This window comes from Gastrolobium bilobum, unplaced genomic scaffold, assembly GCF_033153095.1.
Source record: "Gastrolobium bilobum isolate Gb01-03AN ecotype WA unplaced genomic scaffold, APGP_CSIRO_Gbil_v1 utg3593, whole genome shotgun sequence".
In the NCBI taxonomy this organism is placed as follows: domain Eukaryota; kingdom Viridiplantae; phylum Streptophyta; class Magnoliopsida; order Fabales; family Fabaceae; genus Gastrolobium; species Gastrolobium bilobum.
This window is the reverse complement of record NW_026897162.1, coordinates 117,682-142,892: the sequence shown is the minus strand read 5'-3', so window position 1 is coordinate 142,892 and position 25,211 is coordinate 117,682. Positions and strand designations below refer to the sequence as shown.

At 36.4% G+C, this 25,211-nt stretch overlaps 1 protein-coding gene and 1 non-coding gene across 2 annotated transcripts in view; both read left to right on the top strand.

The window, feature by feature from the left end:
- Positions 1 to 25,211, top strand: part of LOC133304609 (probable leucine-rich repeat receptor-like serine/threonine-protein kinase At3g14840) — a 32,846-nt gene that overhangs the window by 1,032 nt on the left and 6,603 nt on the right. Inside the window, exons 3-19 of the mRNA XM_061504653.1 lie at positions 6,500 to 6,571; positions 6,666 to 6,734; positions 7,204 to 7,275; positions 7,375 to 7,446; positions 7,946 to 8,017; positions 8,131 to 8,202; positions 8,310 to 8,381; positions 8,470 to 8,541; positions 8,689 to 8,760; positions 9,011 to 9,088; positions 17,064 to 17,126; positions 17,297 to 17,362; positions 17,449 to 17,484; positions 17,607 to 17,647; positions 18,575 to 18,954; positions 19,059 to 19,254; positions 19,341 to 19,487. Coding sequence (XP_061360637.1) covers positions 6,500 to 6,571; positions 6,666 to 6,734; positions 7,204 to 7,275; positions 7,375 to 7,446; positions 7,946 to 8,017; positions 8,131 to 8,202; positions 8,310 to 8,381; positions 8,470 to 8,541; positions 8,689 to 8,760; positions 9,011 to 9,088; positions 17,064 to 17,126; positions 17,297 to 17,362; positions 17,449 to 17,484; positions 17,607 to 17,647; positions 18,575 to 18,954; positions 19,059 to 19,254; positions 19,341 to 19,487 — 1,652 coding nt within the window. The remainder of the gene's footprint in view (positions 1 to 6,499; positions 6,572 to 6,665; positions 6,735 to 7,203; positions 7,276 to 7,374; positions 7,447 to 7,945; positions 8,018 to 8,130; positions 8,203 to 8,309; positions 8,382 to 8,469; positions 8,542 to 8,688; positions 8,761 to 9,010; positions 9,089 to 17,063; positions 17,127 to 17,296; positions 17,363 to 17,448; positions 17,485 to 17,606; positions 17,648 to 18,574; positions 18,955 to 19,058; positions 19,255 to 19,340; positions 19,488 to 25,211) is intronic.
- Positions 14,443 to 14,549, top strand: LOC133304614 (small nucleolar RNA R71). The gene has a single exon (XR_009750636.1). It is a non-coding gene; the product is annotated as a small nucleolar RNA R71 (small nucleolar RNA).

Sequence of the window (25,211 nt, the reverse complement as noted above, 5' to 3'; positions counted from 1 at the left end):
ACCATTTGGTTAAGTATAGTCGGAGTTATTAAACTCGCAAGGTAGCTGACGAAACTGAACTTTCAGAATAGTAGCATCAACTTCAATCTTAAACTGGTATTGATATACTCACCAATGGCTCTAATATTTTACAAGTTATAGCCCTATGTGTTAGCTTCACATAGGGGCAAACTTCACTCAATTTGGAGGTCTGTAGCTCGAGTTATACCAATTTTACTATACTACGTTTGTGTTGAAATTTGGCAGCGCGCTCATCGAACACATTTTTCGCTACTTAGCACGCTTGAGCGTACTACTGGGCGCTTGAGCGTACAAGAGGTAGAAAATTTGGCCATCTCCAAATCTTCAGCGAACAAAGCGACAGTCTCCCCTTTTTTAGGTGGTTCACTTGAGGGAATTTTCCTCCCTCCATTCTCCAACTTCTTGGTGCCTAATTGACAAGGGATAGCTAGTCATGGCCACACACCATATGGCTCTACATCCCACATGCAATTGACAAATTTATCATTCAACTCAAAATGAAAAAACATGCATCACATTCCATCAATGTTACAATGAATTATTTACAACAATATTCTTCAAGATAATTACATACCAAAGAACTTAGCTACAAAAGGGACATGATCAAAGCTATTAGCCATATACAGCAAGGCATTCAATACCACAATGATCGTGCACTAAGTCTTCCAAAATACATCATGTGGCCTGAAAATATACATATACATGTGGCAATGTATACGACATATACATCTATAATCCTAAACGAGGTGCAATCCAAAATGATAAGCTATCAACATATGACATGTAACTCAAATACGACCACTTGCCACTAGAGGCTCCTGCAACATCTGTACCTGAAAGGGGGTCCCCACAACACGAGGTGAGATATACGAATATGCCTCAGTAAACTAGGGGTCCTTGGAGCATTTCTTCACCCCATAGTTCACTCACAGTATAATAGCAATAACAGTAAATAATGCAATAAATACATATTCATGCAGTGTGTAAAAAATCTCTAGGAGACATCCTGTTAGCTCTCATGCCATCCTAAGCATACTCAGATGCAAATAGTTCTCCTGGTCAGCTAAACTACCAAGTATGAATTACGTATTGTCATGCAACATACAAACATAGGGAGACATCATCTTATGCCATACCCAGTGCATACACATACGTATAACAAAGCATTAAACTACTTTATTGTATTTACATACACTATCAACAACCACTACCCGTTGTGGGCTTAAAGGAACAATAAAGGGATCAATTCCCAAAGTACGAAGGCTTACCTCAATGCTTCCGATCCAACCTTTGTTCACCAATAAGTTTGCAACCAATCAAACTTTGAATTCAAGCTACAATCATACAAAATTCACACCAAGGCTTGGTTCCCTCAAACAACCAAGTCAAGTTGTAACATCCTCATCTCAAGCCGGTTCAATTAACATACATATGATACTAAAACTTGCATCAGCGGAAGACTTAACTTACAAACTTACATTAGCTTACGAAAATACGAGCAAACTTTTTCCTTATATTTCTTTAATTCGTTTCACATGATATATAGCATTGCATCACTTTTCTACTAATTTATAACTCATTTCCTAAGCAGTTATCCTTCCTTAAATGAAGACTAAAATTGGATAACGTAACTGCTGTAAACCGGAAAAATTGGGGATTTAGAAAACCTACGCTCAAGGTTCCTTGATAAACAAATCATATAATCCATAATTTCAGAAATCTCAGACATCCATCAAGGATCAAATACCCATCCATGGGCTCATGCATAAATTGGTTCCGTGCCACTATGTCTAACAACATGCATAACCAACACATACACATAGCTGAGTACTACGTAATCATACCAACATGCGTGAATACACAATTGTACATGCATCAAAATTGAAAACATGTACAAAACATATACAGGGCATATACAAAATAACGAATCAGACATCATGATACCCAAAATAAATAGAATACGAAAGCAACATAATAATCCTCAAAAATACAGTAGCATACAGCTACCCAAAACTCGATCTACTAAGGCACTCTATCCACGGGTCGCTTCCCTGCCCCGTGGAGGCTTGCCTACAATCTGTACACCTGAAATGATGTCCCCAAACGGGGTGAGATAACAAATCTCAATAAACTCCAGGTTAATAGAGAATTCTCCATACCCTAGGCCCACTCCTGCATGAAAGTCATATATGGAGTATACAAGGCATCATATAAACAAATATCATAACTGAACAAAGCATATACCCATATCTTATTAGAGATGTACGCAGTCATTTCCAAAGGAGGACCCCAAGCGAAAATTAGCACACGTGTTCCCAAGGGATGACCTCGAGTGGAACCAAAAACATATCAAAGGTGTACACAGTTAGTCCTAAGGGGGGACCCCAAGCAGACATCAGTGCACATAGAATCAATGGCCAAAGATCATTACAGAAATCACATCAGAACAAAACATATCATATTATCATATAGCTCTATATGAATGCATCTATACAAAGCATCAAATACAATCATACAATCCAACCATAGTCCACTAACCATGGTGGAGCACACAAGTAGGGAAAGACACCTTAAACATAGAGCTTACCTCTTGAAGCTTTAACAATAGTCTTACTTGTCACCCAAGTCACTTATCTTCCTCCAAAAGAATCCAAATTTTCAAATTCCCTAGGAACACCTAGAGAAATAATTCAAATCAAAACTCAATAAAATGATACAATGCCATGTAATTCTACAAGACACACATTTTATTGATTACTTTCTTTTTCTTATCAATTCTTATGCCAATCATATGCCATACATACAAGTCATAACTAGTTTTCTTTTTTACTTAACCATATTCGACCATGGGTGGGTGGTTCTTTGCTCAACAAATCCCCACATAATCCCACACATTCACCTAGTCTTAGGATAGCCTCATAAGACACTCAGAACACTCGTTACTCATCTTAGCACTTTAAAGCCTATTTTTCCCAATTTAAGGCAGAGTGCCCATTACAAAGGAGTTATAAGATTTCTCTTTGTTCAGTGCCTAAACCCAAGATTAGCCACCTGTATAAATTATTTTTTGAATAAAAGTGTTCTCACTTTGCGAAACAGTATCTCTGAATGTATACCTCCTTTGAAAATGACCAAAACTCATTTTAAGGCCATACAAAGAAGCTACCTTATTTTCTTTTTTATTTCACCAAAGCGAAGGTCCATACACCTTAGAATATTATTTCACGCATAAAAGTGTCCTTGCTTTGCAAAACAGTAACTCATACAACATACCTCATTTGAAAATGGCCATAATCACATATAAGGCCTAAAGAAGGAACTTATTCATTTTTCTTTTTGTCTAACCCAACCAAAGGTTTAAAATCTAATCATATAGTCCTTAGACCGTATAAGTGCTCACTAGCACAAATAATCACTCTTAAAACATACTTCCTATGTAAAGGGCTAAGAGGCACATAAAGGAAATCATGCCAATTTCATGATTCCAATGCTTTAGTCCATCAAATTCAAGCTTATCACACACCTCTAATTCAAGATTCATTAACATATTCATGATTTTCCAAGGTTCCATAATTTAAGCACATAGGCCTCAAAGTGGCATTTTCACAACTTAGGAATTCTTTAACCATTTAATTCCTACATTCTCTTATGCATACATATATACATATATTCCTTCACTAAATGTACCATTATATTTTTGCTTATCACACCCACTTTGGAGCATCATGGCCAAACCTTAAGGAGAGATTCAAGAGGATTTCTTTTTTCCAACTTTACATACATATACACATTCATCTCACATTACAACATCTAAACATCAATAATCCACCACTAATTCAAATTTCAAATTTTACATTTCTCAAAAATATGTTCATGAACCCTAGGCTTAGAAATCAATTATTCAACTAATAGTAATAGAGTTTCTTACCTTAAACCACTCTTAGGCAACCAAAGGATCAACCTCTAAGCATTGGAGTATCTAAAAACCTTACTTTTTCTTGGACAATGAACAGTACCGCATGGAAGAGGAGGAGAAATCTCTCTCTACAGTGAACCACACTCCAAAATACTAGTACCAATGGATTCCTCTCGAAATTTCCTTCAATTTAGGCTTTGGAAGGACATGATTTGGAGGTGTGTAGCTAAAGATATAAGCTTTGGAATATTTCATTCAAAACTTTCTTTTTCCATGGAGGGGAGCACGTTTTTGAATCTATGAGGAAGAGACATGAGAGAATGAATAGTGTCTTTTAAGTCACTTATTAAGGCTTATATGCTCATGTGGCTTTTTAACGGGTATTTTCCTCTCACTTACTTTCACTTAACTTGACCCGACATTAACCAAAAACTACGGACATAATTTTATTTACATTCACTTATATTCCATAAGGAATATTTTAAGCTATTCATAGATGAATTCGGACACTATTTTCGAAATCATGCACTGTGAATCACTAACTGTGCACTGTTTGCACACAAAATCGTAAACTTACAAACTCTACACTTTTGGTTTAAACATGTCTTATTTGGCATATATTGGACTTTCTTATACTTATCGCATTATTTATTCATTTCAGTACTCTACCGGTTGCTTAAACAACGGTACTAAATACCCGGTAGAAAATACTATTCACGAGATTTCCGCGGAAAGTGCCAGACTATACAATTTTTCATTCTGAACTCATATTTGGCATCAGAATTGCCAAATTAGGTCTCTAACCTCATTTTGCTCATTTCTAAGCTATACCGGTTGCACAACAGTGCATAATACCTGGTAGAAAATACTATTCATGACCTAATCATGATTACAGTAAAAAATACTCAAAATCACATTCTGAATCTAATTATGACATTCAAATCATTAAATTAAATCTCTAATATAAGATTTACCAGTTGGGGTCATTATACAAGTTCCATTGCTTCCACCTGTTCTTGGTCAATCAATGATGATCCACTTGCTTTAGTCCTATCCACAACCCGGACACAATCAATCAATGGCTTGGAATGCAAGGAAACTCACAAACCATGCTTGAATTTCTGAAATATCATAGTATGCCCAAACAATGATCTAAACTCATTTCTACCGATTATTCATCATTCTAAGCAACTTTTCCAAAGGGCCAAAGCTTCAATCAAGCTCGAAACTACCCACCACACATACATTTTCTCAAATAAAACCCTAACATACCCATTACTATAAAAATCATGGAAATGCTTGTATCTAAACCTGAACTCACCTAGAATCATGCAAGGAAGGGATTGCAAGCCTCCAAGCAAAGCAAATCACTCTCCATCTCCTCAATCACAAGTGGGTCGCCACTTTCACCACCATTTTTCACTCAATACAAGGCTTTTTGGTAGATTATGGATTATGGATTAGGGGTTGTGTTTGTCTCTCAATTCTAAGCAAGATTGATCCAAAAATCAAAGGATTTGATTGAGAGATAGAGAAGTTAGGTTTTGGAGCTTTTCATCAATGGTCTCCTTCCTCTCTCTCTGTCGCACGGTGAAGAAGATGCAAATGGGTGGGTTTCTTTGTTTGACACTTTACATAAGGTAGGTAACTTTCAACCGGATAAAAATTTATATATCTATTCACCTTCATTCACTTCCAAACTTTACCCTGTGGACTAGAATATTTTTCTAGTCATATTTCTATTTTTACTTTTACCTTTTGAGTACTTTTGCCTACACATATTTTTACCCCATAATTTTTACTGAATGCACTTTTTACCTCAAAAGTGACCCTAATTTGTTTAAATAGATATTTTTTCTAATTCAATCCACTAATACAAGATTAATTACTTAATTACATGCAATTAATTAAATATCATGATGAGGGATATTATAACATCAAAAGTTAATTCTGTATCTTTTATTATGAAGAGATTCAGTTATAATATATACGTCATCAAAAATAGATTATTATCGTAATTTACAATGAAGAGAAAACATATACTATTATGTATAGTTTTATATTTTAAAGACAAATTACACAACTAAATTGCGTGGTTTGTACTTCTCAAGTTGCTATATATTTGATGCCCACTTGCCAGAATACTTCTAATTTTGGCCATAAAATTTTCAAAGAAGTTCATGGTTATTATCTAAACTTGGTATATAAAATGAAAAATCACTGCACATATATACCTAACTCAAAGTTTATAATTTTAAGAAATTTATGATAACTTCTATATCATTTCTTCAATTCCCACTTCTTTTTCTTAAGCAATTCTCTCTCTCTCTCTCTCTCTTTTTACAGGTTAATTAAAAACGGAATGATAAAATAAATTGTATAAATGAAAATTAATAATTTTATTAAATGAAATATACGCAATAAAATTATCTAAAGTTGAAAGTATTAAAACTTTCAAGCTAGATCAATAATCTACTAATTATCAAAATCAAACACGCACATACAGAGATTCTCTATATTTTAGTCATGATTTTAATGTTTGGATTAATAATCATCGGACAGTGTTCTCCAGTCACAAAATCTTCCGGGCACACTCCCATGGGAACTGGTGAGGTTGCCTTACCTACAAGATATGTATGTGATTCTGAACCCACACTTTATCAACTAAATTTGTATATCCATGTTATCATCATTCACTAGTTTGATTCTTTCTCTTAATGTCGTAAAGTGACCTCACATGTAACTACCTTCAAGGTACAATCCCTCCGCAATGGGGCTCTATGAATCTTGTCAACATGTACTATCTCACTCACCCTTTCTATAATTTCATGTCATTTTTTTTCCTGTTTATTACTTCAATAAGTATATGATTCTGACAAATGGGTCTTGTTTTTATAACATTATTAGATATATATATTTTTTTTGAAAAAATTTTATCTTTTTAAGTTTCATAAATTATGTCGTTTTAATTTTTAATATTATTATGTATTATTCATAGCACATAGTTATAATATGAAAAATTATTTTTTTTTCTTTTCTCAATCACTTCAGCTGTGTGAAAAGTAAAAAAAAAAACAATTTTCTATATTATAACTATGTATTATCCATAATACATAATGTAAAAAATTAAAAGTAGATAACTTATATCCTCTAAAAATGTGTCATTTAAAAGCCCACACACTTGACCCTTATTTTTTTAATGTAATCTTCTTCTACTGATTTCATGAAATATAATACTAGTTATGCATGTTTCTTAACTCTGGCAGTTCCCTTCTTGAAAACCGACTAACGGGTTCAATCCCAAAAGAACTAGGAAACATCACCACCCTGAAAAGTTTGTAAGTTTGTGGTCATCTCATCCGTATAGAAATTTTCCCATTTCAATTTTATTAAAATTTCTGAATGAAATTATAAATTTTTAAACTTGAAATGCATAGGATCCTGGAGTTCAATCAATTATCTGGACAGCTTCCTCCAGAGCTTGGGAATCTTCCCCGGCTTGAAAGACTGTAAGCCCTTTTGGATTACTTGGAATTTACAATTGCTATGTTCTGTTTTATTTGGTTGATTGATTCGTTTGTGTTCAATAATTTTTAAGTTTAAATTCTATGCCTTTGTTTGGCTTCTTTAAATTGCTTGCTTAGATAATAATGGGCAAACCCCTTTTCACAAGACTCCTTGACTTGTGAGGGTAGGAAGGAGGGTCAATTATATATAACCTTACTCGTGTACTTTTGCAAAAAGACTGTTTTCCAAACTCTAAACCGGTGACTTTTCTGTCACAAGGAGCAACCTTACTGCCGCTTCAAGGCTCGCCTTCTTTGCTTAGAAAATAATTGATGTGAAAATTAATTCCAAATTCATAGATTGATATAGGTTGTTTGTATTTTATAAAAATCTCAAGTGTTAATTTTTATCCATTCCAGACTTTACTCAATAAAGTTCACAGTACTCTTTCGAGAATCCTAGTTCCTATGCCTTATTTTCTAAATTTCAATGTTGCAATAGGCTTCTAACCTCCAACTATTTTACTGGAAATTTACCTGCAACATTTGCTAGGCTTACTACATTGAATCACCTGTAAGTGTCCTTCTTTAAATTTTGTTTTATTACACTGAATTACATTCACTATATTGTTGTTTCATATATATCAAGAGTAACATTTCTTTGTTTCTTACCTTCTTATACTGCAGTCGACTTGGCGATAATCAATTCTCTGGAACTATACCTGATTTCATTCAGAGTTGGACAAGTCTTGAGAGGCTGTGTGAACCTTTTCTTTCCTCTAGTGAAGTTTAACTGTTCATTTTTTTCTAGCTGAATTACATATTATTTATTAGTTTATCAAAGGAATGGTTTTTAATTGTGACAGGGTGATGCAAGCGAGTGGTTTGAGTGGCCCAATTCCTTCTGGAATTTCATTTCTGAAAAACCTCACTGACTTGTAAGTTTGGTGTTTTTTATTGTAGCCAAGGTTTCAAAACTTAATTTGCTCTTATTGTGTTTCATCATGCTTAAGATATGTTATGCAGGAGAATTAGTGACTTGAAAGGACCAGATTTTCATTTTCCACAACTTAATAACTTGACAAATGTGGAAACACTGTGAGTTAAATGTTTGGATTATTATTGTAATTTCTCATTTTCATTATAAAAGTCAATGAAACAAGGAAATGGTTTTAGCAATCAAAAATAAGAAATATGAGATGCTATTGCCTGTTTGCTCTCACATATTGTCGAATTATTTCCCAGGGTTATGCGAAGTTGCAATCTTATAGGAATGGTTCCTGAATATCTTGGAAGATTGACTAATTTAAAATCATTGTAAGTGATGCTTCATCTCTTTTCAGTTCTGTGTGGTTGGTGCTATATTCGCAATTTTTTTGCATTATTTATATGTATTTAGAACCATTTATAATTGTTGCATTTAGTTCATATAATTTGGTAAAGACAGCAACATGCTTCTTCTGTTCATTGCATTATAGGGACTAAACATTTTCATGTTGCTTTTTCTGAAACCATTTTTTCTCTTTTAAATAATACTTAATTCTTGACATAGTTTTTTTTTCCCCAGAGACCTCAGTTTTAACAAATTAAGTGGACAGATTCCGACCATGGGTAGCCTAGAGGGCCCAGAGAGCATCAGTATGCTGTAAGCAATACTCTTTAGCCCTCAATGTGATTTATGATTTCACCAAAATTAGGATATATATTTCAAGATTCTTGGGTTATGTTATTCAATTTTATCTGGTTGCTATGATTAAGTGGGGATTTGCAGTTGAACTGCTTTCCCTGGACATTGTAGAATCCATCAATGAAAGTACATAGGATTTTGACACTGAAATTGGTAACTATTGCGACTCGGCACGTGCCCCCGTCGTAAAGTAATAAAGTGTATCGGAGTACGAGATCGTACCCACGAGGATCGGATTTTCAAGCACTAGTTCGCTAATCGCGATTTAGTTGGACAATCAAGAATTGGAATTGAGATAATTGAAATTAAAAATAAACAATAACATCCAAATAAAAATTTAGAATTAAAAAGACAATTGAAAAGATGATGGTTAATTACGAATTAAAAACAAGCGTGGTTAGGGTTTCGACTTCCCTCAATATCCTCATTATGTTATGAATTAAACAGTCAAGAAAATTTTCTTAATATATTGCCAATCAATTCTTTCTAAGTTAATTAGGGTTCAATTCCTTGTTACCCTAAATCTATGTGATCTTAGAAGAACCCTAGTTCCCCGGTTATTCCCCAAGAAAACATGCATTAAGATCAAGAATTCCAAGATTGCACAATTACCCTATGTCTATCCCTAGATCACAAGGATTGTGATAAATTTATCAAATCAGGGTTCATACATCGACATCCCTATTGTTATACAATTCCCCTAAATAAATCTATCAGGAGCAAACTCATAGAAAGAATTAAAGACACACAAATTTATTCAACTATAAAAAGAAAAGAATTCAAGAACAATTTAATCCATAAACATAATGATTCAATTGGGTTCCATCTACCCCTAACTACATAAAAATCTAGCCTAGCATACTGAATTCAAAAAACAATAGTAAAGAAAAGAGAACCCCAAGCCTCCATTGGTGTGATGTTGACTTGGTTCCTCAGTGCTCCCACGCTCCGCAGCAGGATTCCTCCTTGTGCTGCTTCAGACGCCTCTCCATTGTTCCTCTCTTTTCTGGTCCCAAGGCCTTTTATTTATAGAGGAAAAGCATATCTTTTTAATTTCCATTCAAATCTCCTTCAAATCTTCATGAAATATTGTTCATATCTTGATTAAGTTATAAGATCTTCCTTGGGCCTGAATTTGATCGTATCAAGACGTTTTAGCGCCCCTTAGAGCGCCAAAACGCTCTCCTAGTGTATTCTTGTCTGCCTTAGGGCGTTTTAATGCTCATATGGGCGCTAAAACGCTCTCTTCGAAAGGAACTTTGTGTTGTCAGGGCATTTTAAAGCTCTGTTGGGCGCTAAAACGCTCTTCTCTGGTGAATTTTTGCTATTTTTCTTCTTTAGGGCGTTTTAGCGCTCTGTGGGGCGCTAAAACGCTCTCCATCAGTTTGTGACTTGCTTGTAACTTGCTTTCCTTGGACTTCCTTGGGTATTCAAACATCTCTTTTCGTTCCTTTGCTCCATTAAGCATTCTTTTATGTCAAAATACCTTCAAAATAGGCAAGATTACAACATGTTAGCTAAAAATTTCAATCTTTATGATTTTATAATATAAAGCCCTTATTTCCATGCAATTCACTATGTAATTCTTGTATAAATTAGCCTAAAAACATGGTAAACCTAGGGTTTATCAAACATTCCCAAATTTAAATATTACTGTCCTCAGCAATCAATCAGAATAAACTATAAGGGAATTTGGAGTAGGAATTCTCAATTGCATGGAAATTTGATAGGAAAGATTCAATCAGAGACATTATTACAGAGCATTCAGACTTTAAAGAATGATACATCAATCAACAAAATTCATAATTCATCAGTTAAAAGTTGCAATAAAATTTCTTAAGATTAAGACTAAGGAAAAACTTTTGAAACACTCCCTCACTAGGATTTCAATTCACTCACACTCAACTGTTTAGAGGGTTGGTGTTTCACTCATCTTCCCCTGAATCAACACTACCATAGACTTGCTTATATTCTCACTCTCCACAGTTGTTATGATAAATCAAGCAGATCAAGAGATCTTTATTGGGGTTGTAATGTGGCTTGGTTAAAGGAAGAGAAAATTTATGGGAACGAGTTTCAAGATTGAAATCCAGATTCGAAGAGGAATAAGTATAACTTTTGTCTACAATTTGTAAACATTTTTCTTCTTCCTTTCAATTCCTTCTTCTTCTTCTTCTTCTTTTGAGCTTTTCTCTTTTGACGTTCTCTTTCTAAGAACATTTCAATTCTTTATTTTCACTTCTTTTCCTTTCCTTTTTCTTGAGTAATTTTTTACTCTTCTTTGTTCTAACCAATTTTTCTTCCTTGGGCTTTGCCCTTTTTACTTGTATTTCCATACATCAAAACTTGTGTAACCACAACTTACATCCACTCCTTACTTCAAATTTGAACTTTAATCTTCAATTAAGGTGAGGATTTATTTGGGAAGTGGCTATTCATATTCAAGGGTTTTCAATGAATAACAAGTCTAGGCTCAAAGGGGCTTAACTAAGGAATAACAACAAAGGTTAGCTATTTGGCCATCTAGTTAAAGAAAGAACATGCCTCTATCATTTCTACAAAATATATCACAGACTATTTCAAGCAAGAAACAAAGCAAGTTCTAGAGTCTCTCAACAGTGGAATACACACTCAATAAAAAATTTCTGTATAGGTTCAAAACCTCACGGCTATGAATGCACAAAATTTTTCCTATTCTTTATCTTAATCAGTTTCATCACCAAAGAAAAATATTAGATGAATCATGCTACTTATTGCAATGATGCTCATTATCAAAAATTATGTAAGCACATCACCATGCTCTAAATCAAATCACTGATCAAAATTCCTACCAATCTTCCATTTATTTGCACTGAGAAAGAAAAACTTTAAAATTTTCACAAAAACAATAGATTGGGGGTTTTCAAAACAAACTAAATATTAAAAAAAAAAATTATGCTAAAGCAAAGAAGAAGAGATTTAAGATAGTTCCCTGTTTTAGTCGGATATTTTGTGTCTGCTCATGAAGTTCCTCTGGCTTATTCAATTGTGCTTAGATGAATCGCGCGTTCCCCATTCCCAGATTTAAATGTTGCTTTCCTCAGCAACAGATTTAAATCTCAAAAGAAAACGCGTCGAGAAATAAAAACAACTAGTTGCTCTCTCTTGTTGTTTGTTCCCTTTTCTTCACTTGTAAAATTCACTCAATGATAGCCATTAGTCTCAACACCTTCTCTTATTTTTTTGTATTTTTTTTCTTTATTTAATTCAAAGTAAAAATAAGTAAAACAGTGAATTTAAAATAAAACAGTAAAGTGTAGGTTTGCCTACCCGTTAGCGCTTGTTTAACGTCACGAGCCTGACGTACATGATTTACTTTCATGGTGGCTCAAAGCATAAGCTTGGTGATGACCAAGCTCCATCATTCAGAATTTGTATCCTCCCATAGTGCTCTTGTGTATATGAGTTAGATACAGTAGCCTCAATAACTTTGAATTTGGTATTTATATGCTTTCCTTTACTCCTGGGCTTCTCCATTTTAACCTTTAGCTTACCTTCTTGAGGAGAATTCTCTTTGTGCTCTTCTTCACCTTTCTTTTCACCAATATAGTAGACTTGATCTTCTAGTTGAACTTCAGGTGGAGAATTTTCTTTATCAAAGAACTTGAATATAGCCTGCTCTCCGTCCACTCGTAAGATCAGCTCACCCTTAAGAACATCAATCAGTGCTCCTGAGGTTGCCAAGAAGGGTTTTCCAAAAATCATAGGAATAGTGGCATCTTCTTCAATATCAGGGATGACAAAATCAATAGGAATGATGAATTTGTCTACCTTTACCAATATATCCTGAATGATACCATAAGCTTGCTTTGAAGAGCGGTCAGCCAGTTGCACTATTTTTCTTGTGGGCTTCACTTCAGTAATCCCTAGCTTCTTCATCATGGAGAGTGGCATGACATTGATGCTAGCTCTCAGATCACATAAAACATTATCCACTTCCACTTTGCCTATAGTGCATGGAATGCTGAAGCTCCCTGGATCCTTGACTTGGGTAGGTAACTTCTTTTGGATGATAGCAATACATCTTTCTGTCATATTTACCGTCTCACATTCCCGCAACTTACGCTTCCTTGATAATAGATCCTTCATGAACCTTGCATAGATGGGCATGTTCTCTAAAGCTTCAGCAAAAGGAATGTTGATCTGCAATTTCCTGAATATGTCTAGAAACTTTGAATATTGCTGCTTCTGAATCTCTTTCTTTAATCTTTGAGGATAGGGGATTTGAGCATATGGGGAGAGATCTAAAGGTTTGTCTTGCCTTTCTAAAGCTTTCTTCTTCTCCCACTTAAATAATTTCCTTTCAATTTTTTCAGTATTGCCCTTGTCAACTTCAATAGTATCCTTTGCCTTTTCTTTATTCTCTTCTTCAACCGATGCCTCCACATCTCTCTTCTTTTCTTCAGGTTGTTTCTCTATAGGTTGAATCATTGTCCCACTTCTTGTGGTGATTGCATTGCAGTGCTCTCTAGGATTAATGACAGTGTCTCCCGGGAAGGTACCCTTGGCTCTCTCAGCAAATTGCCTTGACAATTGGCCAATCTGAGTTTCAAGATTTCTTATGGAAGCTTCTTGATTCTGAAGTGCTAATCTGGTCTCTTGCATGAATGCAGATATATCCTCCCTAAAAGCATTTGCACCTTGAATATAGTCTGAAGTGGTCTTAGAGAGTTGTGCGAAGGCTTTCTCCCACTCTGAGGTGTTACTTTGTTGTGGGGGATGTGGTTGCACTGGAAGGGGAGGGTTGAGCTGATGGTTGGATTTGTAACTGAATCCTGGATGCTGATTCTGATTCTTCCACCCTTGATTGTAGTTATTCCCAAACTGGTTCATCCCCAGATCATTCTGGTTCTTCTGATCATACCAAAGTCTGTTTACTTCAGCAGTTTCAGGTGCTCTCATCAAAACACATTCTTCTTTAGCATGAGTACCTGCACATATACCACAAGTTACATGAGGATTATTAATAGAAGAGACTTGAGAATTAGAAAATTGCTTTGTGAGAGCATCAAGTTGTGCTTGTTGTCTCTTGTTAATTTGATATATTTGCTCATTTTGGGCCAACAGTGCATCATAGCCGTCGAGCTTCATGATAGCCATTAGTCTTGGTGTGACTGGAGCATTGTCGAACTCTTGAGAAGCTAAAGATTCCAGCAATTCTAGCGCTTCCTCTGGAGTTTTTGTTTTCAATGATCCCCCTGATGCAGCATTTACCAAGATTCTTGTGTTAGGCATCCCCTTGGAAGAAAATTCTCCCTTTTTCTCAGGCTTCAAAACCATGTTGGGGACACTTCCGGAGTAGTCCTTTAAACCTTTCTCATGCCTCGTACAAGGATTCACTTTCTTTTTGTTCAAAAGAAGTGATCTCTGCTTTGAGCCTTGCCATCTTTGAAGCTGAAAAGAATCTGGCCAAGAACTTTGTAGCCAAATCATCCCAGTTGGTGATGCTTCCTTGAGGCAGTGACCGCAACCACCCTCTTGCTTCTTCCTTCAGTGTGCATGGGAAGAGTCTGAGCAAGATGGCTTCACGTGAGACTCAATTCATCTTCAAGGTGTCACAGTAGAGCAAGAAATTCTCTAGATGACTGTAGGGGTCTTCGGTGCTTCCTCCAGCGAACTGATCTTTTTGAATCAGTTGCAACAGTCCTGGCTTGAGCTTAAAGTTGTTAGCTTCCACATTGGGTCTAGAAATACTTGCCGTCTGCGGAACTCGAGTTGGGGTCATGTAATCTCCCAACGTCCTTGGAATAGGTGGGAGTCGATTATTCTCTGCCATAGTTTCCTCCTTTGGTTCCGTCGAGCTTGATGCTTTCTTTGCTTCTTTTTCTTTTCTTTCTTTTGCACTCTTTCTGTCTTTTCTATCTCAGAATCAAATTGCAAGATTCGTGGGTTAATAGTACCTCGCATAAACCAAGATTTAAAAGATGTGCAGAAAATGCAGAAACGGAAAATAGAAAATAAAAGCAGAAAAAGAATGCAGAATATGCAGAAAATTATATGCAGAAATTTTTTTTTGCAGAATTTTTAAAGTGCAGAAAATTAAAACGTCCAATCTAAACAGTTTTTAGTTACTTCAAATGTGAAGGATCCAATCCCTGGCAACGGCGCTAAAAACTTGTTGCGACTCGGCAAGTGCACCGATCGTAAAGTAATAAAGTGTACCGGAATACGAGATCGTTCCCACGAGGATCGGATTTTCAAGCACTAGTTCGCTAATCGCGATTTAGTTGGACAATCAAGAATTGGAATTGAGATAATTGAAATTAAAATTAAACAATAACATGCGAGTAAAAATTCAGAATTGAAAAGATGATGGTTAATTACAAATTAAAAACAAGCGTAGTTAGGGTTTCGACTTCCCCCAATATCCTCGTTATGTTATGAATTAAACAGTCAAGAACATTTTCTTAATATATTGCCAATCAATTCTTTCTAAGTTAATTAGGGCTCAATTCCTTGTTACCCTAAATCTATGTGATCTTAGAAGAACCCTAGTTCCCCGGTTATTCCCCAAGAAAACATGAATTAAGATCAAGAATTCCAAGTTTGCACAATTACCCTATGTCTATCCCTAGATCACAAGGATTGTGATAAATTTATCAAATCAGGGTTCATACATCGACATCCCTATTGTTATACAATTCCCCTAAATAAATCTATCAGGAGCAAACTCATAGAAAGAATTAAAGACACACAAATTTATTCAACTATAAAAAGAAAAGAATTCAAGAACAATTTAATCCATAAACATAATGATTCAATTGGGTTCCATCTACCCCTAACTACATAAAAGTCTAGCCTAGCATACTGAATTCAAAAAACAATAGTAATGAAAAGAGAACCCCAAGCCTCCATTTGTGTGATGTTGACTTGGTTCCTCAGTGCTCGCATGCTCCGCAACAGGAATCCTCCTTGTGCTGCTTCAGACGCCTCTCCATTGTTCCTCTCTTTTCTGGTCCCAAGGCCCTTTATTTATAGAAGAGAAACATATCTTTTAATTTCCATTCAAATATCCTTCAAATCTTCATGAAATCTTGTTCACATCTTGATTAAGATATAGATCTTCCTTGGGCCTGAATTTGATCGTATCAAGACGTTTTAGCGCCCCTTCGAGCGCCAAAACGCTCTCCTAGTGTATACTTGTCTTCCTTAGGGCGTTTTAATGCTCATATGGGCACTAAAACGCTCTCTTCGAATATGGGCGCTAAAACGCTCTCTTCGAAAGGAACTTTGTGTTGTCAGTGCGTTTTAATGCTCTGTTGGGCACTAAAACGCTCTCCTTCAGTGGATTTTTGCTATTTTGCTTCTTTAGGGCGTTTTAGAGCTCTGTTGGGCGCTAAAACGCTCTCCATCAGCTTGTGAATTGCTTGTAACTTGCTTTCTATGGACTTTCTTGGGTATTCAAACATCTCTTTTCGTTCCTTTGCTCCATTAAGCATTCGTTTATGTCAAAATACCTTCAAAATAGGCAAGATTACAACATGTTAGCTAAAAATTCCAATCTTTATGATTTTATAATATAAAGCCCTAATTTCCATGCAATTCACTATGTAATTCTTATATAAATTAGCCTAAAAACTTGGTAAACCTAGGGTTTATCAGTAACCAGCCGTTTGAGTCAGGGAATAAAACCTTTATATCTTTGTTAATGTCATTGATAAGGAGAGAGAAGAGAGCATAGGAACTAGTTCTTTCTTAATGTCATTTGATCTATTATATGGTCTAGATTAAAATAATTACTGATATGCTCAACTCAGCTTAGTGAATGAAAAGATCCTTGGGGACCATTCAAATTATTGGGTAATAGGATTTAATTTACTAGATTTTCCACTTTGATGTTTCATCATTAATTGATGAGTTCTATAAATTGACTTATTTATATTGTTTTACCTAGATACTTAACGGGAAACCTTTTTGATGGACCACTGCCCAATTGGATAGTTAGACCAGACTACACGTGAGTAATCCTTCAAATTCTACTTATATGATCTATTGAGTTGAATTATATCTGTTGAATGGTAAATTATTACCCCCCATTATAAGTAGAATTTTTCTGCACCACCAAGTGTTACATATTGGTAGTTTGTTCCATCTTTAATTCTGAGTCACATGCATATATTGATACAGAGATCTCTCATATAACAACTTGAGCATCACACACCCAGAGCAATTGACATGTCAACAGGGAAGCGTGTAAGAATCCTTGCATTTGCATAATTTTTTTGTTTTGGCAATTTTAAGAAGCTATCTGAGCCTTTGCCACTGACAACGTGCCTTAGGAACTTGTTTGGATCATCTTTGAAGGGAAATAATATGTAAGTTTTATATACTCATGCTAAATTATTTTTATCTTTGTATTTTTTTTTTATGTATATAGCTTATACTAAGTATAATGTGACTGTGCTGACTTGATATGCCACCTCCAATATTTTCTCAGGGGAATGGTTCCATGTTTGGGGAACATTCAGTGTCCTAAAAGTAAGTTGATTTGTCATGGATTTCCTACAAACTGTTAAGATCTTTGCTTTGAACCTGTGCATTTTTATTTATTTATTTCTGGGGATGTAGAAGGTGAAAGGGGGAATTATCTTCCCAAAGATTGCCATAGTTATATATCAAGAGCTTGTTGTAGGACTCCGAACTTAACAGCTGAAGTAAAAAGATGATAGGAAATTTGTGAAATGAAATGTCATATTTATTATAGCACTGAGCGTGCCATTTTATCATTAGTTAGTCATTTGAACAATTTCACTGGTAATGATTCTATATGGTCATTTTTCTTGGAACTACTTATCATTTATCCATTATTGCCAAGAAATTAGATCTGCATTTTTTGAATACAGGAAAATAGCAGAGCCACTTGCAGTTATTAGGGATTTTATCTTAATTTTGATCCCCCTTGATTTGTGCTTATTGTTCTATGACGTGCAAGATTTTTCCATCATATGTAACCATGGAGCACTTACATATGATGGAGAACTTAACATTTGCTTCCAAGACTGTTTCTTATCACTGGGTGTACATGGCACTCATGCTCAAGGTTTTTTCTTTGTTACCTTTATTATTCTTCTGAAAGAGTGTAGATCTTATAATGCAATTTACTATATTGCTAGTTGTGAATTACATGTAACCAATCATCTTCCCATTTCTCTTTTGCATGAAGCAAGTGCTAATCTTTTAGTACTCTCACATCAACTTCCGAATGTCATGTCATAATGAAAATTAGCAACAAGAAATAATCAATTTCCTATGCTCGGGCTTGTATGACTAAACCAGACTCCCTTTTTCCACCCTTAATCGTCAAAATGAAAAAGAAATGAAGGGTTAGATACAAGAGGGAAAAATAGTATTTGTACATATATCTATTCCTTTTACTGACTTTTCACCCTTTTCTGGTTGTATCAGCTTTGTACTCTCTCCGTATAAACTGTGGTGGGAAGCTCATAACTTCTAATGGAAGCATGACATATGATGATGATTCACAAGAAGCTGGACCGTCAAAATTCCACCTGAGTGGATCAAACTGGGCATTTAGCAATACTGGCCACTTCTTTGACAGTGGCCTTGGAGACTACTACACCTGGTCCAATAATACAACTAAGCTTGTTATGGACAATGCTGAACTGTATATGGATGCACGTGTTTCTCCCCTTTCTCTCACATATTATGGATTTTGCATGGGAAATGGAAACTACACAGTAAATCTCCATTTTGCAGAGATAATGTTCACTGATGATCAAACATATAAGAGCCTTGGAAGGCGTGTATTTGACATATATATTCAGGTGCATGGTTTCATCATTTTACCTTTTGTCAACCCCATGTTTAATATTGAACAAATGCCCTTTGAACCTTCATGAACTATTTGTGTTTGGATTAAGTATTGCAGAGAAAGTTGGTGCTGAACGATTTCAATATTGCAAAAGAAGCTGGAGGTGTTGGTAAGGCAATCATAAAAAAGTTCACTGCTATGGTGACTAGTAATACCTTGGAGATTCGCTTTTATTGGGCTGGGAAAGGGACAACTGCTATCCCATTTGCATCAGTATATGGTCCTCTTATATCAGCTATATCAGTTGATCCTGGTCAGTTCTACTTGTCTGTTGTTCTTTTTCTTCCCTTATCACCTAATCTAATATATATGCAAATCTCTTATGACATAATCAAGCAGACTTTACACCCCCAGTGGGAAATGGAAGTAGCATACATGTGCGGTCCATTATTGCAGTTGTAGTTGCTGGAGCACTTTTTATCATCATGATATTGGGTGTAGCTTGGTGGAGAGGATGTCTAGGACACAAAGGTTCAGTAGAAAGAGGTAAGTGCTAAGATTCTAAGAAGCTACTATAACCATCATTATTACCATTTTTGGCTGAAACACTAATGAATTTTAATGCATAAATTTGGGATTTTGCACGAATAGAACTTAGATTTAGAAGTGAAAGGAGGGGGTGGGATTAGTCAAGGTTTGGGAAATCCCTTTAATTACATATACTAGTTTTACAATTGGTACCTCAGGAATCTTAAAAATAATAAGATACAAACCCACCACTACAAGTGTACTGGAGGAATAAAAAAGAAGGATTTCGGCCCCAAATGCAGAAGTTGGCCCAAGTGAAGATGTTGATGTTGTCCAAAATGCCCTCCGACAGAATGCAAGCTTGGGAAAGCAAGTTAGTTATGGAGGAATTGGTTAAGAGGGACGGATGAGGGCTGAAGGGAGGTATCTTGGAATATTGCCTAGGGAGTGGAACCTTGGGAGAGAGTGAGGCCTCTCCAATTGTCTCACAATATCATTTTCCCTTTTCTACATTGTTATTTCGTTTTCCAGTTCACTATTATTTTTCCTTTCCTTGTAATTGTTGTCTCTGTTTTACTGTCATTAGACTGTAATTTCTCTTTGTAATTCCATGGATATATAAAAAATCTGGTTTATCATACTAAAATTCCTTGTTCTCTGTTGTTGAATCTGTTTTGTATTGGAGGTCTCTATCAAATTGGTATAAGAACTCCGATCAAGGAGCTCTTTGGGATGGTCATTACTAGAAGTATGGAGAATCGAATGGAGGTTTTGTAAGAAGGGTTGTGCAGGATCAATGCTCAACAGGACGAGGTGATTCAAAAACTAGAAGCTAATAAGGTGGGAGTGACTGAAATCATTAGGAGGTTGGATGAGATGGCTAGGAGAAGAAGGATTGCGGAGGAGAGGACGATCCTGATGACCACGTTTCACGCATTAATGAAGGAAGAAATGACAAGAGGTTTAACCTGATTCCTCTAGTGGCTAGGCGATTGGAGATTCCCCTATTCTCCGGTGATGATGCTTTCTGATGGTTAAGTAAGGAGGAGAGATACTTCGTCGTTAATGGTGTGATAAAGGTAGAGAAATTAGCAACGGTTCTGATAGTTCTTGAGGGAGAAGCTCTTCATTGGTTCCACTCGTGGGGGCTAAACAACCCCAATGCAACGTGGGCGTTGTTTAGACGAGAATTGCTCAGTCGTAAGCAACTGGAGGCATTGGAAAATCCATATAGAGCTCTGCATACGCTCAAACAATAGGGGAGTGTTGTAGAATTTCGAGCGGAATTGAAGAAGATGGTGGGTGTTCTATGTTTCGAGGACGAAGACTTACTCAAGGGGGCTTGGCTCAACGGCGTGTGCATCAGCATAAGGGAGGAGAACTTGATGACGTCAACACTTAGTTTGACAAACATGACGAAGTACTCCATGAAGATAGAAAGGAGAAATGCTGCTTGGGTTGAAGAAGGCTTAGGGCCATTGGGCAGAACATGGGCCCAAGGATCCAGTCGTGCATCTATGGGCCATCGAACAGAATCAGGCACAACCAAGGTCATGAAGGGTGTCTTAAATAATATTAGCCCAACGAACATGATACACCTAAGTCAGACTAACCCATTTATGCTGCATTCCAACAATTCGAGCATAAGTTACCTTAATCTCCAAAATGCACAGAAAGAAAACTCTACGGAAGGACCATCGGCGAAGGGCTCGATGTCCATCAACGGTAATCGCACGCAAGAAAGCCACATTAGCCATGCACGACGGTTGTCTCAAGTGGAGTTACGAGACCATCAGCAACGCGACCTTTGTTTCAATTGCGATGAGCGTTGGAACCCAGGCCACAAGTGTCAAATACCCCAGCTTCATCTATTTCTAGTCGACGAGGAGAAGGAGGACGAAGAGGTTAGGAATGACGTCGTGTTGGTGAGGCCGATGAAACCTGATGAAACGGAAACAAAGAAGGCTTTGCAACTGTCGATGCGCAGCATGTTAAGGCTCACTTCAAGCCAAACCTTAAAAGCTTGGGGTGAGATTTGGGACAGAAGGTGGTAATCAATGTGGATTGTGGAGCATCAAACAATTTCGTGCCAAGAGGTACAGTGGGACAGTTAGGGTTGCTTGTGACAGAGACTTCCATGTACCAAGTAGAGGTGGGGGACGATCATAAGGTCAAATGCCAAGGTGGCTATAGTGTTTGTTATTCAGAAGTGGAAGAATTACCCCCAATAATTCTTGTTTTTTCTCCTAGAGCTAAAAAAAAAACTCTCTACGAAAAAGAGTTAACGACGATAATGTTTGTTATACAAAAGTAGAAGAATTATCTTATAGAGAGACACTTTATTGTGAGAACAGACCAAAAAAGCCTGAAGCATTTATTGGAGCAAAAGGCATTGGGAGAAGATCAACAAAGATAGATTTCTAAGTTAATTGGGTTCGAAATTTAGTATCAGTCGGGTGAGAAAAACTTGGTGGCTGATGCTCTTTTTTGTCAAATGCAGTTTGCAAGTCTTTCTCGGCTTCAACTACCTGATTTGGAGCAAATGGAACAAGAGGTTCAACATGACAGCAAGCTGCGTATGATAGTGCAGGACTTGATTGTGGATTTTGCTGCTCATGAAGGGTTCATTTTGATAAAGGGGAGAATGTTTTTTCAAGGATCGTCTGGTGCTACCCATAAATTCCAAATTTATTGCCCTACTCTTAGAGGAATTTCATAACTCTTGTGTGGGAGGACACTCGGGCTATATTCGCACCTATAAGTGGCTGGTTGGTTTAGTTTATTGGGAAGGCATGAAGAAGTGCATCAAGGATTATGTGTCATCCTGTTCCATTTTTGTGGTGGTGGACCATTTATCCAAATATGCCCATTTTTTACCAATCAAACACCCATATACAACAAAGGAAGTGGCAGAATTATTTATTAAAGAGGTGGTGAGATTACATGGTTTTCCCTTAACCATAGTTTCAGACAGAGATAATTTGTTTATAAGTTCTTTCTGGGTTGAAATCTTTAAAAGTGCTGGAACAAAGCTTCATTATACTACCGCGTATCACCCACAAACGAATGGTCAATCCGAAGTGGTGAATAGATGTTTAGAAGTATATCTCAGCTTTTTTGTGGCCCAAAGCCCAAGCATTGGCCCAAATGTGTGCACTGGGTCGAACACTAGTTTAATACTACATACAAGGACTCTACGGGGATGACACCATTCAAATCACTTTGCGGTATTGACTCTCCAACACTGCTTAAAGGCACCATCTATGTTTCTGCCATTGATGTTGTTTCCCAAGCTTTGGTTGAGAGAGATTCCATTTTACAAACAGATTCAATATATAAATTAGGGGGGAGTATTAATACAAACCCACCATTGCAAGTGTACCGGAGGAATAAAAATAGAAGGATTTGGGCCCCAAATGCAGAAGTTGGCCGAAGTAAAGATGTTGATGATGGCCCAAGTGAAGATGCTGATGCTGTCCAAAATGCCCTCTAACAGAATGCAAGCGTGGGAGAGCAAGTTAGTTACGGGGGAATTGATTAAGAGGGACAGATGGGTTCTGGAGGGAGGTATCTTAGAATATTGCATTGGGAGTGGAACCTTGGGAGAGAGTGAGGCCTCTCCAATTGTCTTATAATATCATTTTTCCTTCTCTGCATTGTTATGTCGTTTTCCAGTTCATTGTTATTTTTCCTTTCCCTGTAATTGTTGTCTCTATTTTACTATCATTAGATTGTAATGTCTCTTTGTAATTCCTTGAATATATAAAAAAACCCGGTTTATTAGACCAAAATTCCCTATTCTCTGTTGTTGAATATGTTTGGTATTAGAGGTCTCTATCTTAATGCTTCATAAGAATGTAATTTGATGAAAAATGTTTACATGATAGTGCTATTTTTTTTTTTTTGTGGGGTGGGGCGATGTACATGATTATACGGTTAAGTGTTGATATATCACAATACAGCTGACGTGGATAAAAGCACACGTGGAGTGTAACTATTTAATTTCTGTTAGGATAGTTAGTTTTTTTTATTTTTCTGTAATTACCTTTCCTTCTTCACTTCAGTATATATACTGTGAAGAGTGTTAATTGTAGGTTACTTTTTCAATCAATGAATTTTTCCAAGTCCTTCAAGTTTCTCAAGATGGTATCAGAGCTCTAAGCTCTGGCCATCTTCCACCTTCCACAACCTTCATTTTTTTGGTCTCTGTTCTTGATCATGGCAGAACCAAACCAAGAAAACCAGCATAACCAACATAATCAACAAAACCAGCAAGTTTCTGATCCATATTACCTCCATCCAAATGAATCACCTTCATTAGTTCTTGTTTCTCCGTTGATGAATGTATCACCCTGTATATATCCGGTGTGTTATCATATCATCGTATTACGCCACGCTTAACTGTAAAATGCGGAATATCTTTTTCTTTTCATTTATGACGTCATTATCCTTAGCCAAGTTGAATTACTTAATTCATTTCATAAAAACATCGCTTGTATGTAAATTGCAAAAGACAGCTAACTGAAATACCTCAATATATAATTAACTGTGAGTCTCTAAAATCACGGAACAACAACACGTAGCCCGGACATAATCCTGATACATTATTACATCTCAGATCTAAACTAAAAGATAGTCAATCAATGTGGCATGGACAATCCCCATGCTCACCAAATAAGGCAACAAAGCCAAACATAGTCTCAATAACAACAACATAATAATAACAAGCTAAAGGCATATCATCAGCAGATATAATCCAGCATCCAAACATATCATCATATAAACAGCAATATCAGCTAAACTCCGGCCTCCTGCCGCTAGAGGTCTCAACCCCCGCATTACCTGAACCTGAAATATGTGCCCCAAACGTGGGGTGAGATCTCTAAACAGAAATCTCAGTAAGACAAGGGGTCCTCAAGGATCTTCCACCCCAAGCTCACTTACATGTGCAATATAAGTTCTTAAAGCAGTAATTCAATATCAGTTCCAAAATCAGTGCAATGCAGCAGATAATCATGTCATGTGTGTTATAATTATTCTACTGATCAGAGAAATGCAAGAAAATGTCTATTACTCACACAGTACGCGCTCATGCCGTACCTGCCCACAGGATCACATCCCGTCTAGGCAAACACCACATACATATCATAAGCATTTGCACTTAACAACTCATTCACTGTTCTTCTCATATATGTGGATGATGTTGTTTTAACTGGAAATAGTATGGATGAAATCCAACGGGTTAAATCATTTCTGGATAATCAATTCAGAATTAAAAATCTTGGTTCATTAAGATTTTTCCTTGGATTAGAAATCTCTCATTCCAAGAAAGGGATCATTCTAAATCAAAAGAAATATGCACTTAAGCTCCTTTCTGGTAGTGGTTTACTTGCAGCAAAACCTGCCAATACTCCCATGGATACCTCATCTAAACTCATTCGTTCAGCTGGTGTTCCTTTAACAGATCCTTCGTCTTATCGTTGATTGGTGGGAAGACTATTATACCTAACAACTGCTAGACCCGATATTGCTTTCTCAATACAACTTGAGTCAGTTTGTATCCACTCCTACAGACTTGCATCAATCAGCTGCCATTCGAGTTCTTCGTTTTATCAAAGGTTCTCCTAGTAATGGTCTCTTCTTCCCATCCAACAATGAATTGAAATTATCAGGACTCTGTGATTCAGATTGGGCCTGCTGCCTAGTACACGCCGCTCAATAACTGGTCAATGTGTTTTTCTT